Genomic DNA, 20,139 nt, shown 5'->3' with positions numbered 1-20,139 from the left:
ATGAGAAACAGAGCAGTCAAAGAAATGTACCCACTGTCTTCCCAGAGGTGACGCAAGTTTGCATTTCAATTTTTTGCGGAGGCCAAAATTTCAGAAGAGTGACTTCATCCAGGGCCTCGGCTAGCCCATATGGTTTGTTTGTGTAAAAGTGGAGGGTGGTGCCCCCTGGGGGGTGGATGTTTACAAAATGTATGATGCCCTTTCTGGTGGGTTAGTAGAGCACGAGCTAGATCTCAGCCCCTCTTCTGTGCCCCTGCTGGGGGTCCCTTTGAGGGTACCACCTGCCCAACTTCCAGAGGCTCTGCCCTCATCATTCCTAAAATGCAGTTTCCACTTGAGAGGACTCCTCCCTTTTTGGGGGTAGGTCCTCCCTCAGGAGGGCTAACAGGGCTAACTTGGGCAGTATTTTATAATGACTATCTCTTATTTTTATTCCACTTGATTTGGGCTCAAGGAGAGCTCAGTTTTTTGGCTGATACTTTGTGTGTGACTCAGGATAGAGTCACTGGCCAGAGTCTCTTGAGAATTTGCTGCAAATTCCTAGGAGGTGAGGACCATTTGCTGGGTGGACTGAGGCTGACCTTCCCAAGGAGAGGGGAGCAGGTGAAGGGAACAGAGGTGGAGATGGAGGGAGAGGCTCTCTTTTACACATTGCAACGGAATTGGTATGACCTTTTGAAGTACAATGAATAGTACCTACCGGTATTTAAAACACACATGCTCTTTGACCCAGACATTCTATTGCTAGGAACTTATTCTATAAATAAATATATGCATATAATATATATTGGATATATATTTTTTATTGTGGCATGGTTTGTAATAACAACAAAGAATGAAAACTTCCAGAAGATTCATTGATAGGGGGTTAGTTAAATATATAGTACTTGTATATTCTATGAATGGAGTATTATTTTGTCCTTTAAAATAATGAGTAGAAAAAAATGGAAAGATGTTAAAGATATATTGCTAAGTGGCATAAAAACAAAATACACAACAAAAAGCAAATGGTACAACATTGTATATAATCCTCTGGGCAAAACTTGCTGAAGAGTGATAATTTGCCCATTCTGAGCTGCATCTCTTTAAATTTGTGGAAACTGGAAGGCTGAGGTTATGTTGTAAGAAACCAAACCCCAAACCAACCCACCCCCCCACCCTTGGTGCCCTTCCACCACCCAGCCCCTAAGGATGCCTGTCCTTTCCTCTTCTTCCCTCCCAGCCTCCTGTGTGAGCTCCCTGAGCTCCTTTTGATAGAAGATGCTCCAGGAATCTAGTTATGCCTAGGACTCTTGAAGCCCGCCCGGGTTCCACCATCAGTATACCCTGACATGTCCTCATCTCCTCGGGGAAGAGGGAGAACAGTCTGCCTGCTCTTTGAGAGACTGAGGGGCCACTGGCCTGGAGCAGAATTGTCTCAAGGCATGAATTTCCTTCCACATCAGAGTCCTATGGACAGTGAGGAGATGTCACAAAAAATTTATGCCAACACTCAGTTTGTCCCTCCTGTATTCCTTTCTGTCCCTGCCTGAGTCCAGCAGTGATGGGCAGGTTTCAGCAACAAAGTCCAGGGGTAACGAGGGTCAGAGTTGTCGTTGACCTCAGGTCTGCGGAGCTCTGTCAGGAAACCAGGTCAGGGCAAAGAGAGGGGGGTGCATGTTCAAGAATCTTGAGGGCTGTTGGAGAAGATCTGAGGACAGGGCCACAGAACCATCCTTTTCTGATTCAGTCCCCTGAAGCACTTTGCTCATGTGGAATGAGTGGACATTCCAGGCTGGAAAGTGCGGAGTTGGGCCTGGGTGACATGCCAAGACCCCATCTCTACAAAAAATAGAAAAATCAGCCAGGTGTAGTGGGCACTGGTAGGGTGGCACTACTAGGGAGACTGAGGTAGGAGGATCAATGAAGTCCACGAGGTTGAGATTGCAGTGAGCTGTGATTGCACCACTGCTCTCCAGCCTGGGTGACAGAGGGAGACCCTGTCTCAAAAAAAGTGGGGAGCTGGGTCTTGGCTGACATCGAGTCATTTGTTCCTGGGTGAAGTTATTCCCTCCTGGAGTGACTCCCCTGTCCTGCTGTCCTCACCCCTCCAGTGTGGTAAATGCACCATCCCACTTCTGTTTCTTTTGTTGTTGTTGTGGTTTTTTTTGGTTTTTTTTTTTTTTGTTTGTTTTTTGTTTTTTTTTTTTGAGATGAGTCTCACTCTGTCACCCAAGCCGGAGGGCAGTGGCATGATCTCGGCTCATTGCAAACTCTGCCTCCTGAGTTCATGCCATTCTCCTGCCTCAGCCTCCCGAGAAGCTGGGACTACAGGTGCCCGCCACCATGCCCAGCTAATTTTTTGTATTTTTAGTAGAGACAGAGTTTCACCGTAGTCTCGATCTCCTGACCTCATGATCCACCCGCCTCCGCCTCCCAAAGTGCTGGGATTACAGGCATCAGCCACCGTGCCCGACCCTGTTTCTTTACTATTTGCTGAAAATAAAAATCTGTCTGCATGGGGTAGGAAGGGCCTGAGACCTGGGAAGAGCTCTTTGGAATTTGAAAGTGTTCTCGGTGTCCCTGGACCTATGTGTTTCTCACGGCAAACGTCGCCCCTCCAGTCAGTCTTAAATAAACATCTTGCAACCTCCTACTTGCCTGGGCGTCTGAAGGACAACACACACAACATTATTTCTCCCCACTGACTGACAATTGAGTTCAGTGTTCTCTGCAGCTTTCACTTGGCCACAGAGGCAAACGCAAGGTGTTTCATGATGTAGACATCACAATTCTACAACACGAAGACTTGGGCAGGGGCCTGGTGCCACCAAGGGGCCTCCCCCGGACCATCTCCCCAAGAAAAGGGCTCTGTCCTTGTGAAGGGGGAGTGGAGCTGGCAGAAGAGAAAGGTGGAGAGTAAATATCCACCAGAAGGCCTGGGAGCACAGCAGATGTTGGGCAAAAGCCAGCTGATTAAAAAAGAGGCCTTTAACTTCACTTTCTTTCTTTTTCTTTTTTTTTTGAATGAAGAAAAGACAAAGGCTGGGAACAAACTTTTACTTGTGTCCCCTTGGAGTAAATGCCCAGATAGTCTGCTTACATCAATTTAGCATCTTTCAACCCCAGACCTTCGGTCCCCATGGTCTAGGACAGATATTATCTTCATTTTAGAGGTTGGGAAACTGCGGCACAGAATTAGGAAGCTAATTTCCCAGGGGATCGTGGTGATGCCAAGGACAGAGCCCTACGGGGAGCCTGCTGGAGCTGGTGCCATGTTGCTTCAAGGCCCGACACACTCGCTTATCCTGGACCCGCAGATGAAAAGGGCTTTAGAGTTGCCGCTCCTCCCGCACCTGGAATGCACCTGAGGCCTTGTCGATCCCTTCTGCTCCAGGACACTCGGGGAGCAGCCTGGCTCTTTGCCACCCTTGCCGAATTCCGAGGGTGATGGGAGGGAGGGCAGCCAGGGATAGGGTTCTTTCTCTTGTGTTTTTTCTGTTTTTGGCAGTCCTTCAATGACTGGGGATGAATGACCAGGATGATCGCCCCATCACATGTTGTTGGGGGAAACTCAAACAAGAGGGCAGGCTCCCTGAAGACGGCAGTGGCTTTAGGTGACCCAAAGCAGAGAGGGACATAGACTGGCCAACAAGCAAGGCATAGGGGCCTGCAGAGGAGTATCCCCCAAAGGGGTTATCCAGATGGAGGGTTTGAGTCTCGCCTGCTCGAGCAGGGGTGGTGAGGCCTGCTTCACCCGCCCAGGGTGCTGTCCCTGCTGCGCCGAACTGCCAGAACTCTACAGATGGGAGCAGGCTGCGGCCAACTTCCCCAGCTTTTGAAAATCCTGCATCTTAATTAGTTCCCTACTGCTTTTGTACATGGCCCACATTTTAATAGTCTCCAGGCTTCTCCACCATTTGCTCTCTGATGTTCAGTGCGATTTCTCTTCTCCTCAAGACAGTGCCCCTGGCTCCTCCGACACCCTCCCAGTCCCGGAACAACTTAAGGAACGCCGAGGTGCCAAGCATGTAACCTGAGATTGATGAGCCTGTCAGCGGCTCCTTCTGCCCCCAGCCTTCCCCCTCTGCCGTGTGCTCTTCAGATGGATGAGCCAGGCGGGGGTGGGCAAGAGGGGGGAGATGGAGGAAGGGACCCGTGGAGCCTCGAGCCAGGTGTGAGCCAATGGACAATGCGACCTTCTCCCGGCCTGCAGAGGAGTCTGGCTGTGTCCTTCCGAAGGGGAAGGACGCCCCGGCTCCCACCCCCATCTGTCAGTGCTTATCTGTCTCTGGGCAGGGGGGGTTGCCTGAGCTTGGTACGGCTGGGAGAATGGATGCCTTCAAGTGCATCAGGGGGAAATGACCAGTCATTTATCTCTTTCCTGCAGTGTCAGAGCCTGCAGCCATCCATCTGGAGGCCTGCACCGGCAGCTTCGTCAGCTCTGGTTGGCCTCATGAGAAGGGGAGCTGGAGCGAGGAGGGCAGGGCATGCAGCCCCCACTCAGGCTGTGTCTATTATGTGCTGGAAGTGATCTGCTTCTTTTGCCTTCCTGTCAGTCTCAGGAAAGGAGCAGGGACTGGGGGACGAAGTCTGGATGTCCTTGGCTCTGCCCATGTTCCCCAGCTCTGCTGGTATTCTGCAGGGCTCTGGGAGCTTGGGCTGGCCAAGGAGGTGGGCCGGCAGCAGGCAGTGGGCAGGGCAGTGGCACGGCTGCTGCCAAGTGTCCATGGTCATATTTTGCTGTGGGACCTGCCAGAGCTACGTGTAGAGCATGGGTTGTGAGTTGGAGGGATCACCCAGTTATGCCATCGCCTGCTCACCTGTACCTCTGCCCACTGGGAGGTGGGCACCTCACCTGTACCTCTGCCCGCTGGGAGGTGGGCACCTCACCTGTACCTCTGCCCACTGGGAGGTGGGCACCTCACCTGTACCTCTGCCCGCTGGGAGGTGGGCACCTCACCTGTACCTCTGCCCGCTGGGAGGTGGGCACCTCACCTGTACCTCTGCCCGCTGGGAGGTGGGCACCTCACCTGTACCTCTGCCCGCTGGGAGGTGGGCACCTCACCTGTACCTCTGCCCGCTGGGAGGTGGGCACCTCACCTGTACCTCTGCCCGCTGGGAGGTGGACACCTGGATGACGAGGGCCTATCGTTTTTTCATCTGTATCCCTAGCCCCTGGCATGAGGCTTGGCACATGGTCCACGGGCAGTAAAGATTTCTAAAGGGATGAGGGGAAGAGACATATCTGGTGTTTGATCTCAACCTTGGAGAACATGACCTAGCTCTCATCATCTCCGCTGCACAGGTGAGGGAGGCTCTGCCGGGGAGGAGAGGGCTGGGGCCGCTGACCTTGGCTTCCCTTGCGGTTCCCAGCCTGGCCGGGGGACCCAAGTGTTGCCATCTTGCCTCTTTGGTTCTGGGTTGTAGGGGTCATCCCTGTCCAAATATCCTTGTTCTGCTGGAGGAGAGGCACCAAACAGGGATCACAAGGCCTAGGTTCATCCCTCCACCCACTGGCTTTGTGATGTTGGACAATTTCCTAACCACTCCTACCCCAGTCCTTCATCTGTGAGATGTAGGTCACGGTGGTTTTGCAGGGTTATTCTGAGAGGGTGTGGGATGGAGGGTGGAGGACTTGGCAAGTGTGAGGAGGCACTGTGATGCCACCTCCACACTGCACTGCCGGGTGGGTCTCTGCAACACAGTGCCCGTCCCCAGCACCGACAATGAATGTGCTGCAGATAGCTCGCTGCCTCGCTGGAAAAGTGTGTGCCATCTGGCCCAGAATGGCAACTCATTCTGCCTTAGAGTCTATTCATTTTATTTTATTTATTTATTTTTAGAGACGAGCCTTGCTGTGTTCCTCAGGCTATATTTGAACTCCTGGGTTCAAGTGATCCTCCTCCTGCCCCCGCCTTCTGAGTAGCTGGGAATTCAGGCATGTGCCACCATGCCCAGCTCTGTCTTAAAGCCTTTTAAAAGCTCCCTGTCTATAGATGACCTAGAACTTGGCTGTGGGACCTCACTCCTATGTCCCAGAACTCAGCCCTGAGGCACCCATGGCCCAGGGCACAGAGATGAACTCGGAAGGCCTCCTCTCTGCATTTACTACACCTGTTAAACCGTGGTATGCCAGGCCAGGCCCATGTGGCTGGATGTTTTTCCCTGCCCTTGGGCTAGGCTGGTCCACTTTCTTCTTGAAGAACCATTCCTCCATGGGCTCACCCTGGTATGGCTTCACACCTTTGCCCCCTTTGCACTGACACCAGCCTCCCTACTTGGCCTCCATCCTGGTTCACTGGTGGGGAAGCCCCCTGCTCAGGGGACTGCTCCCCAGTGCCTACTGCCCCCAGGACACATCTGAGAACCACAGTGTAAGTACCATGAGGACAGAGCTCTGTCCATATTGTGCATAGCTCCCTCCTCAAGCACCAGACTCATTAAGAGGCTCCAAACATTTTGCAGTAACTCCTCACTGGTCACCCCACATCTGCTCCGACACCCTTCACTTATTCTCAGAGTGATTCTGTTAACATGTAGGCATCATTATATCATGCTTTGCTCAACACCTCCAGCGCCTTGCCATTCCACTTGGGTGGACACCAACATTCTTGCAGGTGCCTACATGGCCTTCAGTGTCCCTGTAGCTCCCCAAGCTGGTCTCCTATCATCCCCCTGGCTCACCCTGCTCCAGGCAGATGGGCCGGCTTCAGAGCTTTTGCACTGAAGGCTCCTTCGCCTGGAACGTCTTTGCCTGGATGTCAGCGAAGCCCCCTCCCTCTCTTCCTTCAGGCTTGCACTTTCCTGGCCACATTTAAAAGTGCAACCCCCTCCCATCACCCTGACACTCCAACTTCTCCTCCTTGGCTCTGTTTTTCCTCCAAAGCACTGATTACCATCTGTCACACTGAAGGTTTCACTTGTTTGCTTCATGCATTGTTTCTCTCCTGCTAGAATATAAATTCTATGAGGGCTGGGATTTTTGTCTCTTTTCTTCAGAGTCATTGTCCCAGCACCTAGAACAGAGTCGATACATAGTAGGTGCTTGATAATTACTTGTCAAATGAAGGGATAAAGTAGATTATCTTCCATTGTGGCTCTGCCATTATTTTTTTCCCCCGAAGCTGCGGTGGCAATGGCCACCCTGGACTTGGAGCAGCACCAGTGTCTCTGCTTTCCAGCTGCGTCTCATTCTCAGCCTCTTCCATCCTCTTACCTGCCTCAGATTCCATCTGTTTCCATCCCCGCTGGGTTCATGCCCGTGGAGGGGTTAGCTGTGCCTCACTCACCATGTCTGGTGGTCTTAGAGTGTCAGAAAGGTGAGGGGTTTTTGCTGAAAAGCACAAGGAGAGGGAAACTGTAGGAGGTGGAAAGAAGGGAGCTGACACTTATTGAGCATTCTACCTGTGCCAGACACTTCACATGTGCTATCTTCTTTGGCCCCATAACACTAGTGGGAAGTGGGTTTTGTTCTCCCAGTTTTACAGATAGGAGATCAAGGCCAAGTGTGTGCTTTAGGGTAATGGAGCTGAGAGTTCACCCCAGAGCAGCTTTTTGCACTTTCCAGTTGTCTGTATTCCTTTAAACTATGCATTTTTTTTTTTTTGAGGCAGTGTCTCACTCTGTCACCTAGGCTGGAGTGCAGTGGCATGATCTTGGCTCACTGCAACCTCCCCCTTCCAGGTTCAAGTGATTCTCCCACCTCAGCCCCTCGAGTCGCTAGGACTACAGGTGTGTACGATCACGCGTGGCTAATTTTTGTGTTTTTTGGTAGAGATGGGGTTTCACCACGTAGGCCAGCTGGTCTCAAAGTCCTGACCTCAAGTAATCTACCCGCCTTGCCTCCCAAAATGTTAGGATTAAAGGCATGAACCACTGCGCCCAGCCTGAATTTTTATTTATTATTATTATTTTTCCCTCCAAACTTTATTAAGGCATAATTGACAAATAAAAATTATATATATTTATGGCATACAAATGTGATGTTTAAATATATGTATACATTGTGAAATGACTAAATGAAGCTAGTTAATGTATCTGTCACTCCACATTCTTGTCATTTTTTTGTGTGTGGGTGAGAACATTTAAGATCGACTCTCTTAGCAATTTTCATTGCTAATAACTGGAGTCACCATGCTGTACAACAGATCTCCAGAACATATTCATCCTGTCTAACTGATACTCTGTACCATCTGACCAGCCTCTCCTGATTCCCTGACCTTGCCTTTGGAAATGCTGCCCGCACTCGGTCCACTCCCACCACCCTCCCCGTCCTCACCCTCCTGGTAGCTGCATTTACCTGGTCTGCCGGCAGCTCAGTGGTGAGCTTCCTTGGGCAGTGTGGGTGTTTTTCTGTGTCTCGGGGTGGGAGAAAGCTTATCTGTGGTCCTGATATCTGGATGCTGGCACCCATCCTGGCATGTCTACTTAGGGGTGAGAGGGTAGGCACAGCCGAGGCCATATGGGGGAGGGATGAGTCCTCCTGTTGTATGGATATCCTGAGATTCTAAAGCAAGTGGTAACAGGGCCTGCGGGGTGCAGCCTGGGTGATGGGTCCTCAATGTGAACCTCATCTATTTTGAGCTTTATGAGTCACAAAACAGGGAGTCAAAGGCAGCCAAGAAAGTGGCACCCCTAGGGAATGAGCAGATGGATCCTTAGGCCTGCCACCATCTTAGGAAATCAGGTCTCTGACCCCCCTCCCCAGTCTCTTCCCCTGTGAGGTGAGAGATAACAATGCCTCCCTCCCTTCTCCCTCCTCATGAGTCTGACAGTCTGATGGGGATAAATGAAATAATGATTCTTAAGCTCCTTTCTCCTTTGTGTAAGTTGATGTATAAATCCAAGGAAATATGATGGGCTTAACTCCTCAAAATAATAAGCACCCAGACGAGAAAACTGCACGTTTGTATTTTTAAAGGAAAACTAGAGGCAGCTAAAAAAAATTGAGCACTCATGATCTAGCAGGAAGATTCTTTGCCATTGTCTGTGGGATTTCTCCCTCCCTTTTGCACCATAACTCTATCTCCAGGCCCCTGCGTCAGAGGGAGCCCATGATGGATGGACGGATGGATGTGCCTTGTCGGGGTGCTTCACCACAATTTCCCTTGGGGCAGTCTGTCTGTTGGCAGAGCACACTGCCTCCCGAAAGATGGTATCTCTTGCAAACTCGACAGCTAACAGACAGCTCCTCTCCTTGTATATTTCCCCAAAGAAGAACTGTCTTAATCTGTTTTCTATACGGCATATTTTATTATAATCCATATACGACTCTCAGGTTTCCAATCCTCCATCCTGAGCCAAATAACGAAGGAGAAGGAGGCAGAGGCTTGGGGGAGCTCATGACATTCGTGGCGTTTGCATTTTTAAATGACCTGGGATTTAATTACTCACTGTGCTCCCATGTTGCACTTTCAGACTCATCTCGCCTGCATCCTGTTAATGAGCTCGGTGGCTCCAACAACCCAGTGGAAGCTTTGCTTTCAGTGCGTTGGGTGGCAGGCTTGGGGCACCTGTGTCAAAAGCTTGTGGCTTTGATCTGCACCCAAGAGGATGGCTGCCCTGTCTGTAGCCCTGAAGAGAAGAAGCCATTGCTCTTGGCTGGACCTTTTTTTTTTTTTGCTTTTATTTGTGCTTTTTTTTGGTGGTTTTTTTTTTAAAGACTTTCTATGCTTCAATCCTTGTTTGTCTAGGAGGTTTTTTCTTATTTAGAAACCGATTTGCTTCGGTTTGCACAGAAGCTGTCTCTGGTGTGATGGATCGTGCTGGAAGTCACCCAAGGAGTATCTCTGTTCCCAATTAGAAGTAGAGGCAGAGCTGCTTACGGGGGCCCAGGGAGGCGGCTGGCTTGGGTGACAGCTGCTGCCGCTGTGGAGAGAGTAACGATCCATGGGTTTATATCCATGTGTATAAAATCAGGCTAATTTAAAGATGAATTATGTGTGTGTTTTGGACCATTTTCTTTTAATGTTAAAGATTCAATGGCTCCTGTCGGGTTATGTGGGCCCCAAATTTGTGTGAGGTTCAAAATGAGTACACTTTAAAAAAATATTAAATCCTATATCCAGATGGGCCATAATCAAATAAAATTGAATAAATGAAATCCCTAAGGGCTCAATAGAAGTGTGTCTGGGACATACATTGTGCAAGGGCTTGAACCTGTTACCTTTCTTTCCCCTTCACTCTGGGACCTCCTGTGGTCAGGAGGCAGAGTGCACCCTGTGTGTGTTTGTAGGGAGGGATGGCTGCCCTTTCACTCTGACCTTGCAGGCCTTACCCATCATGCTTTGCAACCAGGGTTTGCAGTGGTCCGCTAGAACTCTCTTGGAATGGTACTCAGCAGGTATTACGTACGCAACATTAAGAACCACAGTAAAATTCTTTCCATTTTTTGGAAGCAAAGTCATAGTCAATGTTACTTTTAATGCTGCAAACCTGCACTGTCCATTGTGGTAGCTGGTAGCCACGTGTAGCTATGGAGCACTTGAAATGTGGCTAGTCTGAATTGAGATACGCTCTAAGTGGAAAATACCCACCAGACTTTGGAGACAATGCAGATAAAAGAATGTAAAATTTGGCATCCATATTTTTATATTGATTTCATGTTGAATGGCAATGTTTTAGAAATACCAGATGAGATAAAATATCTTATTAAAATTAATGACACTTGACTTTCTTCCTTTTTGTGCATGTGACTACTAGTAAGTTAAAAATTACATAAGTGGCCCGTATTACATTTCTGTTGGACAGTGCAGCTGTAACACTGAAATAAAAACTATTCAAACTTCGGGAATTACATCTAGCATTTTTAGGATACTTACAATGCTGTGGATTCTTTACATATATGATTTAATTTTGAATCTAAGTTTTGAATAGAATAAAACAAAAATTAATAAGCCTCATCTTCTACCCTATTTAACGCACTAGTTTTTTTGTGTGGATTATTTTAGAGTTTCTTTATGCAGTGCATTACCATGTTTGATTTGCCAACACTGTGAAATAGATACTATGACCACACCCATTTAACACATCTGGAAATGGAGGCTTAGGTTACATAGCTAGCCCATGATCCCTTTACTAATACATGGCAAGGCTAGGGTTTGACTTCAGGGCTGTCTGAAGGCAGAATCTATAGGAGCCAATCAAATATTGTGGTAATTAGGGAAGCATGATGCCACTAAATGTCTCTGCGACCCTGGGAGAATCTCTATATCTTTCTGTGCTTCACTTTCCTGTTTAAGGGATTGGACTCTCGATGCTATTGGAGATCCCTTCTTGCTTTTTCTATTTCACTTTTCCCATTTGGTTCTGTTTTCCCTCTCGATTCTTCTACTGTGCCTATCTGGTAAAGTTTGGTTAAAGAGGACCAAGAGAGTAGATTCAATTATGGGAAAGCAGGATGGAGGCATATGTAGCAGAGGAGGAAGGAGGAGCAGGAGAAGGAAGAGGGGGAAGTTCACTATTGATGGAACATTCTATAGTGGGTAAATACTGTTGCAGAATGGGGAACATTGCATGGGGATGGTCATATAGAGCAGAACCCAAAACCATGACACGAAACTGCCCTCATCCTCAGCTAAAGATCTGCCTTTTATCCTGAAATATGGAAACTATGGAGTGAGTCTCAGAATGCAATGAAAATGCATAAAGGTTTGGACACAGATTTTTCAAGGAAGGACCACAGAGAGACAGGGTGGAGTCCATGCAGCCTAATTAGGTGACTGGGTCTGGAGGCAGATTGAGTTCAAGGCTGGGCTTTGCCTCTTACCAACTGTGTGATATCAAGCAAGTTCGCAACCTCTACAAGCAACACTGCTCTCATCTGTAAAATGGGTTAATAACTGTGCTCTTGGGTGTAGTGGGGATTGATATGTAGCAGTAACAGCTGCTAAGTTTTGAATGTTTGCTGCTTTCCAAGCCCTCTGCATGTACACGGATGTACCAAAGCCCAGTCAGGCTCAGTCTGAGCCTGTCAACCACTAATAAGAATACAATGAGTGGGGGCCCTTGTCATGATTTCAGTGACATCTCGGAAAGATCATTCAGCTGCATTCTCATCCTGCTGTGTGGCTTTTGGTGATTACTTAACTTCTCTGGGTCTTGGGTGACTCATCTACCAAATGAGATGATTGAATTAGATGATCTGTAAGGTCTTTTCTAGCTCTAAAATGCTGTACAATTCTGGGAAATAACACTAATAAATAGGATTTATTTAGTGCTGCGAAGGCTAAGGGGGATACTAAAATATAAACTTCAACTTATATGATTATTATAAGTTTGAGGGATCGTGGCCAGCTGTTCTCTTTTGACTGAGGACAGGACATGAGGCAACACACGCTAATTGCTTTAAATTAGACATTTGGAAGACTTTTCTGACTTGGGAGAAAGAGTAATATGTCATCAGAGCAGGCTGTGGAGCTGCACACCCTGAACTCATTAAAGCAGACAGTTGGCTGTTTTTCTGACACTTACCTTAAATGTAACTTCATCACACAGGCCTTCCCTGACTCCCTGATCTAAGGTAGACCCCTCTACGTTTATTCTTTCACATTTCATTCTGTCGTTTTCCTCCATAGCACTTAAGACAATTCGTAATTGCATTTTGATTTTGTATTTAGCATTTAGTACCTGTCTCTTTGGATTGGAAGCCTCCTAAAGGCAGGGCCTGTCTTTATTTGGTTCGCCTCCTGTATCCCTAGTCCCAGCACAGTGGTGGTCACATGGCAGGTACTCAGTAAATATTTGTTGAATGAGTAGATGGATCCAGAGGTGGTTGATTTTGTGGTAGCGCTCCTTGATGGGAAGTGGATCCTTTGCTCTGCTTTTTAGGTAAGAAAAATCCCAAAGACTTTGTCTCTCAAGAGATTTTAGATGCTGTTTCTCCTTCCCACCTTCTTTTTCTGGGGGCTGGTCACCCACGGGTGTGCATTTGTTCAGTTTTAATAGATGCCCGCGTGCCCCTTCCTCGTAGATTGGTCAGACTCTCTCTGTTTCTGGTGGAGGAAATGGAAAGTGTAGGTAGGGTTCTGCTGGAGTCGGGATAGAGCCCAGTGGAGCAGGCTCGATGGTGCTGCTCCTTCCATTTGCCCCTGCAGATCCGTGCTTTTCCGTCTTCACCCTGCTTGGACCTCAGTAGGCTGTGTGAAGGGGCCTCGCTTCCCTTCTTGCTTCCATTTAAGGTTGGTGTGTGAGAGAGGACGCAGCAGGCTGATGCAGGATGGATGGAGAGAGTGGTTGGGCTGTTCCTTCCCTTGGTTCCTGGCCTCTGCAAGCCACAGCTCCTGTCCCGGGGCTCTGCTAATGGTGCTGTCTTTAGGTTCTTGCAAGCACTCTCCCTCTGTCCCTCCAAAAATAGCAGCAGTGGTCATGGCTCCTCCCCACCCTCACCCCTGCCCCAAACCCACCTGGGGTGCTTTACCTTGTTGGATCCCTTAATCTCCTCCCCCCATCTCTGTAAATAGTCCCTACACTAAACTCTCAATACCCCCACAAGGGCGGGCCATTCATCTCTCCTGTTTTCTAGGGCACCACTGCATCATAGTTCCTGCTCCCAGCTTAGCTGGCACAATGGTAGGGACCACATATCAAATTGTGGCAGTGTGGGGGTATGAGGTGCAGGATCAGAGGAGAGGTTGAAGAAATATTTTGTAGTAAATCAGAATGATCACCTGTACCTTAGGTTGGTATGTTTAATTGAAAAAACAGCAGGGGATGGTGGCTCCTGCTTGTAAGCCCAGTGCTTTGGGAGGCTGAGGCAGACGGATTGCTTGAGGCCAGAAGTTTGAGGCTGCAGTGAGCTATGATAGTGCCACTGTACTCCAGCCTGGGTGACAAAGTAAGACCCTGTCTGTAAAAGAGAAAGAAAGGAAGAAAGAAAAGAAAGGAAGGAAGGAAAGAGGGAGGGAGGAAGGGAGAAAGGAAAGAAAGGAAAATAGAAAGAAAGGACAGAAAGAAAGAAAGAAGGGAAGGAGGGAGGGAGAGAAAGGAAAGAAAGGAAGGAAGCAAAGAAAGAAAAGAAAGAAACACACCAACTTCTGTGAGGTCAGGAGCTTGGGACACCTGGAGGAAGGGGTTCAGCTTCTCTATGGTCTCTCTTCTGGGCAGGGCTGGCTCGGGTTGCCACTTCTCTGCTGGCTTGGTGACCTCAAGCCCCAGGTAGCTGATCAAACTCCTGATACCTTCAGAAAAAAAGGTCGTGGTGTGCGGCCGTGCAGTGGCCACTCTGCTCATCCGGGGCCTGTGAGGCATTAGCCCTTGCTCCTTCTCTTCCCATGGCTTTTGAGGCTCTCGTTTCCCCCTGGGTTGATGAGAATAGCCTCTCTGAGGCTGAACTAACTTTTCATGGAGGAAGCCAGAGCTGGGCAGCCAGCATGGCCATGAGGAGGTCATGGGGTTGCCAGACAAGAGCTGGGATAGGAGGGAATGAGCATACTTGGTTGCCAACATTGTGCATTGCTTGAGTTTTCAAAATACTTTAACGCAATTGAACACATTTCTCCTTACAAAACCACCTGTGGGGTTGGGCATTGTTATCCTCGCTTTGCGGATGTAGTGAGGGCTCCAGGCTCCCAACGCCTGCCTTGCCCGATGTCCTGGCTGGAGAGGCAGAAGCATGGCCATGTGAGCCCACATCCATCCCATACCCTTTCTGCTCTGGCTCAGCTTCCTCTGGGGGTGTGGGCGTGATCGGAATCTATCTCTGGATTATGAAATGGAGATGGAAAAGCTGGACGGGGCCCCAGTGTTCCTCTCCCTCCAGGAGTCCTCCTCAGGAGCCCTGGGCCCTGCGTGTCCTCCAGGACTGTCCCTCCTGCCCCGCCTGCTTCTAGTGGCCTGACCTGCCTTTCTATCTTTGTTTTTCAGAAGTGGAGCTTCCCCTGAAGAAGGATGGGTTCACCTCAGAAAGCACCACGCTGGAAGCCTTGCTCCGCGGCGAGGGGGTTGAGAAGAAGGTGGATGCCAGGGAGGAGGAAAGCATCCAGGAAATACAGGTATTCCCGCACTTGCTGGGGACCCCACAGAGGGTTCCTGTCTCCATACAGCTTCCAGAACTCCAGCACTGGCTTGGCTCCGGATCCTGCCCTCAAGGGCCGGGGCTGAGTCTCAGACTGCCTCGTTTCTATAGTGGCCAGGAAGCTCCCAAATTCTTTTCTGACTTAACCTATCTTCTGAAGGAGTCATTCATTGCCTTCACCTCGGTTCCCCTCCCTCTCTTCTGTCTATCTATCCAAAGTGAATTTGTTGAGCCTAGTGAACACAGGGACTGTGTGGGGTCCCAGAGACACAGGGTGGACAAAACAGTCTGAGTCCTTGTCCCCATGGAACCAAGAGTCCTTCATCTAGGCTTGAAATGTGGGAGTGTCTGCTCCAGCTAGGGCCATGTGACTCCGGCTCGCCTGCCCCCCAACCCTCACACCCAGCCTCGCTGGTCCCCACGACTGCACACTCCCTTTCCCAGCGGCGCCCAGCCATTCCTCAAGCCCATGCAGTCTTCACCCTTCAGGCGGATGGCTGCTCTGTCCTCATGGGTCCCACCCTCTACCCATGCCACTTCTAAAACTCTCACTGAATGGGATTATAATGGTGCACACCTACCACCTCTTTTTCTTTTTTTTTTTTATATTTTCTAATTTTTATAATTTTATAATTTTATAATTTAAAAATTTTGCTAATTTTTATATTTTCAGTAGAGATGGGGTTTCACCATGTTGGCCAGGCTGGCCTCGAACTCCTGACCTCAAGCGATCGCCTGCCTCAGCCTCCCAAAGTGCTGGGATTACAGGCATGAGTCACTGCACCCGACTTCACACCTACCATTTCTTATTTGTTATTTGTCCGGAATTCTCATTGTCTAATACAATGTTTGCCATGGAGTATTGTAATATGAATTAATCCTATTATGCAATAACAGCATTGGTAGTTAAATATTAAATTATTAAAATTAAATTGTATTTCTATTTAATTTATATTCCATATTAAATATTTATATTTTATGCTATACCTATTGTGTATATTTAATATTCAAGAAATTTATTAATTTATATATTTATTGAAACTACAATTAAATGCATAATAATGGAATAATACATTGCTAGTTGGCTTGGTAAGTTCCATCAAGCCAGGCGCGATGCTTTCATGCTCACCACTGTGTCCCCAGGGCCTTTCCCAAGCTGGATAGAGTTGAGTCTTGATAAAGGCATTGAATGAATCACAGAATTTGGCCTTCTCTGCCATTCCTGTGTTAAGATGAATTGTCAAGTCTTTTCCATTGAGTTGCCACAACATGGCTTATGTTTGTTCCTTCCTTTCCTTTCCATGAGCTGCAGCTTAAGATCCTCATTAACTGTCACCTTTATTTGTCTAAGGGACCTTGGAGTCATCTTTGACTCCTGCTTGTCTCTCACACCTGACATCCTGCTCATCAGGAGCCCTGGTGACTGTGCCTTCAACATAAGCCCAGTTCTCCCACATCCCCTCTCCCCACACCTACCATTGCTACCCTGGCCCGAGCTGCTGTCATCTTTTGTGTGGACTGCTGTGGTTGCCTTCTCAGTGATCTCCCTGCTAATGCTTGAGAGGCAGTCTTTAAAAAAATATTTTTTAATAGCAATTTTAGGTTCACAGCAAAATGAAGAGGAAGGTACAGAGATTTCCCATATACCCCTGGTATAGCCTCCCCCATAATCAACATCCTGCACTAGAGTGGCACATTTGCTATAATAGGTGAGCTGCACTGACTCATCGTATCACCCAGCATCCAAAGTCTGCATGACGGTTCACTCTTGGCGTTGTGCATTCTATGGGTTTGAACAAATGTGTAATGGCATCTGTCCACTCTTATGGTATCATACAGAAGTTTCACTGCCCTAAAAATCCTCTGAGCTCCACCTGTTCATCCCTCCCTTCATCCTAATGCCTGGCAACCACTGGCCATTTCCCCATCTCCATAGTTTTGCCTCTTCCAGGATGTCATATGCTTGGACTCACAGTATGTCGCCTTTTCAGACTGGCTTCTCTGACTTACTAACATTCATTTAAGGTTCCTTCATGTCTTTTCATGGCCAGATAGCTCATTTCTTTTTAATGCTGAATAGTGTTCTGTTGTCTAGATACATCACAGGAGAGGGAGCTTTTTAGAATTTAAGTCTATTCCTATCGTTCCTGTGCTCAGAACCCGCTACCGCCCCTGCTGTCAGAGAGTGAAATTCAGGGCCTTCTCCCCACTCTCTGACTCCATTCTTCCTCTTTTCCTCACCCGCTCCACTCCAGGCACAAGGATCTCCTTCTGCTCCTCCCAGAACACGCCAGGTTACCCCAGCCCTTGGGCCTTTGCCCTGGCCGTTTCCCCAGACGTCCACTTGCCTCTCACCCTCACCTTCTTCATTTTTTAGGTTTTATATTTTATTATTTATTTGTTGATTGATTTTTTTGAGACAGAGTCTTGCTCTGTTGCCCAGGCTGGAGTGAAGTGGCGCAATCTCGGCTCACTGCAACCTCTGCTTCTTGGGTTCAAACGATTCTCCTGCCTCAGCCTCCTGAGTAGCTAGGATTACAGGCGCCCGCCACCACCTCTGACTGATTTTTGTATTTTAGTAGAGATGGGGATTCACCATGTTGGCCAGGCTGGTCTCAAACTCCTGACTGCAGGTGATCCACACACTTTGGCTTCCCAAAGTGCTGGGATTACAGGCGTGAGCCACAGTGCCTGGCCTTCCTCTTTTCTCAGAGATGTCCCTGACCGCGCTGCACTTCATCCCACACCCTTGCCCTGCCTGCCCCTGCCTCCCGTTTCCACTCTGCTTTTCTTGTTCTTTTCCATCACTCTTACCATCATCTAATGTGCTTTCTAATTTACATCATCTACTTACTTATTATGTTGTTGTTTATGTCTGTTTACTTCCAGTAGAATGTAAACTCCTCGAGGGCAGGACCTGTTGCCAGTTTTGCTCCCTAATATCTCACAAGCACCCAAACAGTGCTTGGTGCTTGCCAGGTGCACCGTAAATATCTGTTGAATGGATGCATGAGGGAACAGATTCCAGGAATCGCCCTGTCCCCGGTTCTTCCTCTCTCTGACATGTCCTACTTTGTTAGCTGACCTTTTGTTCTAGAGTGAAACTCTGCTAAAAAACTGTTGTTTCCCACTAAATAAATCGAAAACGATGAGCGTGACCTTCCCAGGCCTGTCCTCTCCATTCCTAACCTAGTTTTCAGGCTTATTTTCCACTACTCCTTTCCCCCCTTGTTCTTCTGCCTTCTTCCCTCCATGCCATTGGTCCCGCTGTGCCCTTTATCTGGCATGCCTTTTCTTCCGTCTCCATCTGTACAAATCCCAGTCATCTTTTAGGCTCAGCCCCAGTGCCACCTTCCCCATCAAGCCTTTCTTGATCTCCCCCCCAGCCACAGGGATCTCTTCTTGCCTTTGGTGTTTAAGCCACCTACTGCTTTCTTCCTTGTGTGTGTGTATGTGACTTTCAGATTTTGAAGTCAAGGTCTGTCATCTGTGTGTTACTTGCTAGAGTATTTTTTTGCTCAGTTCATGTAATTTGACAGAATCAGTGAATGGGGCAGAGCCATTGCCCAGAGCCTTGATGCTCTGGGGACACGGGTCCCTTTCCCTTTAAAGCTGGTGGTGGGCTTGAGTTCTTCTCATGCAGCACTGGGCTGGTGCTGTATTGTCTTCATCACGCCACCATCATCTCAGATGTAAACTGAAGGTCTGCTGCGTGTACCGCATGGGTCTGCTGTGCTAGAAGACAAAGCCAGGACCAGAAGTCAAATGAGTTTAGTGTTTTTATTGACTTTGCATTATTAAAATACACACGTAGAGAATGGATTATGCTTTTTCATTCATTCATTCATTCATTCATTCATTCATTTGACCAAAGTTCCGTGACGGATTCCTCTGTGCAGGCACCGTGCTGGGTGCTGGGGACATAGAGACCAAGAGAGACCTGTCCACTCCACTCATATTCTAATGTGACACACAGGCAGGAAGCAAGGAATACAAGTAAAATAATTGCATTTTAGGATAAAATCCATGAGAACAAACAGTATGAAGATTCAGTATCAGAGTAGAGTTCCTGAGGAAGATGAGGATTTTTTTTTTTTTTTTGAGACAGAGTCTCGCCCTGTCACCCAGGCTGGAGAGCAATGGCGTGATCTCAGCTGACTGCAGCCTCCACCTCTCAGGTTCAAACGATTCTCCTGCCTCAGACTCCTGAGTAGCTGGGATTACAGGTGCCCACCACCACGCCCAACTATTTTTTGTGTTTTTAGTAGAGACAGGGTTTCACCATATTGGCCAGGCTGGTCTCGAACTCCTGACCTTCTGATCCGCCCGCCTCGGCCTCCCAAAGTTCTGGGATTACAGGTGTGAGCCACCATGCCTGGTTGAGTTGAGGGGTTTAACCTCAACCCTATGGGATGAGAAGAGTCAGGAAAGTGATGGTCCTGGGGAAGAGCTTTCTGGGCAGAGAAGCAGTGGGTGTGATGGCCCCAAGACAGGCCAGAGCTGGTTTTGTTGAAAGAACAGAAGACCTGTGTGGCCGGAGTATTGTGCCAGGGAGAAAAGAGCCCAGGACTTCGACAGGTGAGCCGAGACCAGACCGCCCAGTTCCCACAGGACAGGGAAGTGGCTTTTGGTTCCATGTGATATAAAGAAGGAAGCCATTTGGAAGATTTTGATCAGGGCTGTGAATTTATATTTCATAAAGATCCTGTTGCCTGTTGCGTGGAGAAGAGATTGGATGCAGGGCCAGCAATGGAAGGGGGGAAATCAGGAGATTTTTGCAGTATTCCAGGCCAGAGATAATGTAGTCTTTAAAAAGGATTTTTTTTTTTTTTTTTAAACACAACCACAAACCACTGTTATCACCATAAAGACTGTTTAGAGTAACAGGGAGAAAAGTTATTTTAAAATGTGTTTATTTTCCAGATAATGTCCTTGGACAAGGAATGCATGTCTGTTACTGGGGGGGTCAGCTGACTTTGTAGTTGGACACCCCGCCCCCGTCCCCGACTCCTGATACAGGACTGCCCCTCCACTTCCTGAGCTCTGAAACAAGCTTTGTTTGTTAGAAACGCCTGGCTCCTCCTGAATTATGTCGAGAGGCTTCTGGTGACAGGGCCGCATCGCAGGAAATGCAGACACATTGG

General features: G+C 48.3%; 1 protein-coding gene across 4 annotated transcripts in view; it reads left to right on the top strand.

The window, feature by feature from the left end:
- The window catches only part of DPF3 (double PHD fingers 3), a 275,967-nt gene that overhangs the window by 148,451 nt on the left and 107,377 nt on the right, over positions 1 to 20,139 (top strand). For all 4 annotated transcript variants that reach the window (XR_013396429.1, XM_015144032.3, XM_077941333.1 and 1 more), the window contains exon 4: positions 14,845 to 14,972. Coding sequence is in view for 3 of the 4 variants with exons in the window: in XM_015144032.3 (XP_014999518.3) it covers positions 14,845 to 14,972 (128 nt within the window). In the remaining variant the exon portion in view is untranslated. The remainder of the gene's footprint in view (positions 1 to 14,844; positions 14,973 to 20,139) is intronic.

The sequence above is a fragment of the Macaca mulatta genome, chromosome 7, assembly GCF_049350105.2.
Source record: "Macaca mulatta isolate MMU2019108-1 chromosome 7, T2T-MMU8v2.0, whole genome shotgun sequence".
Classification (NCBI taxonomy): Eukaryota; Metazoa; Chordata; class Mammalia; order Primates; family Cercopithecidae; genus Macaca; species Macaca mulatta.
This window is presented reverse-complemented; position numbering and strand designations above follow the sequence as displayed.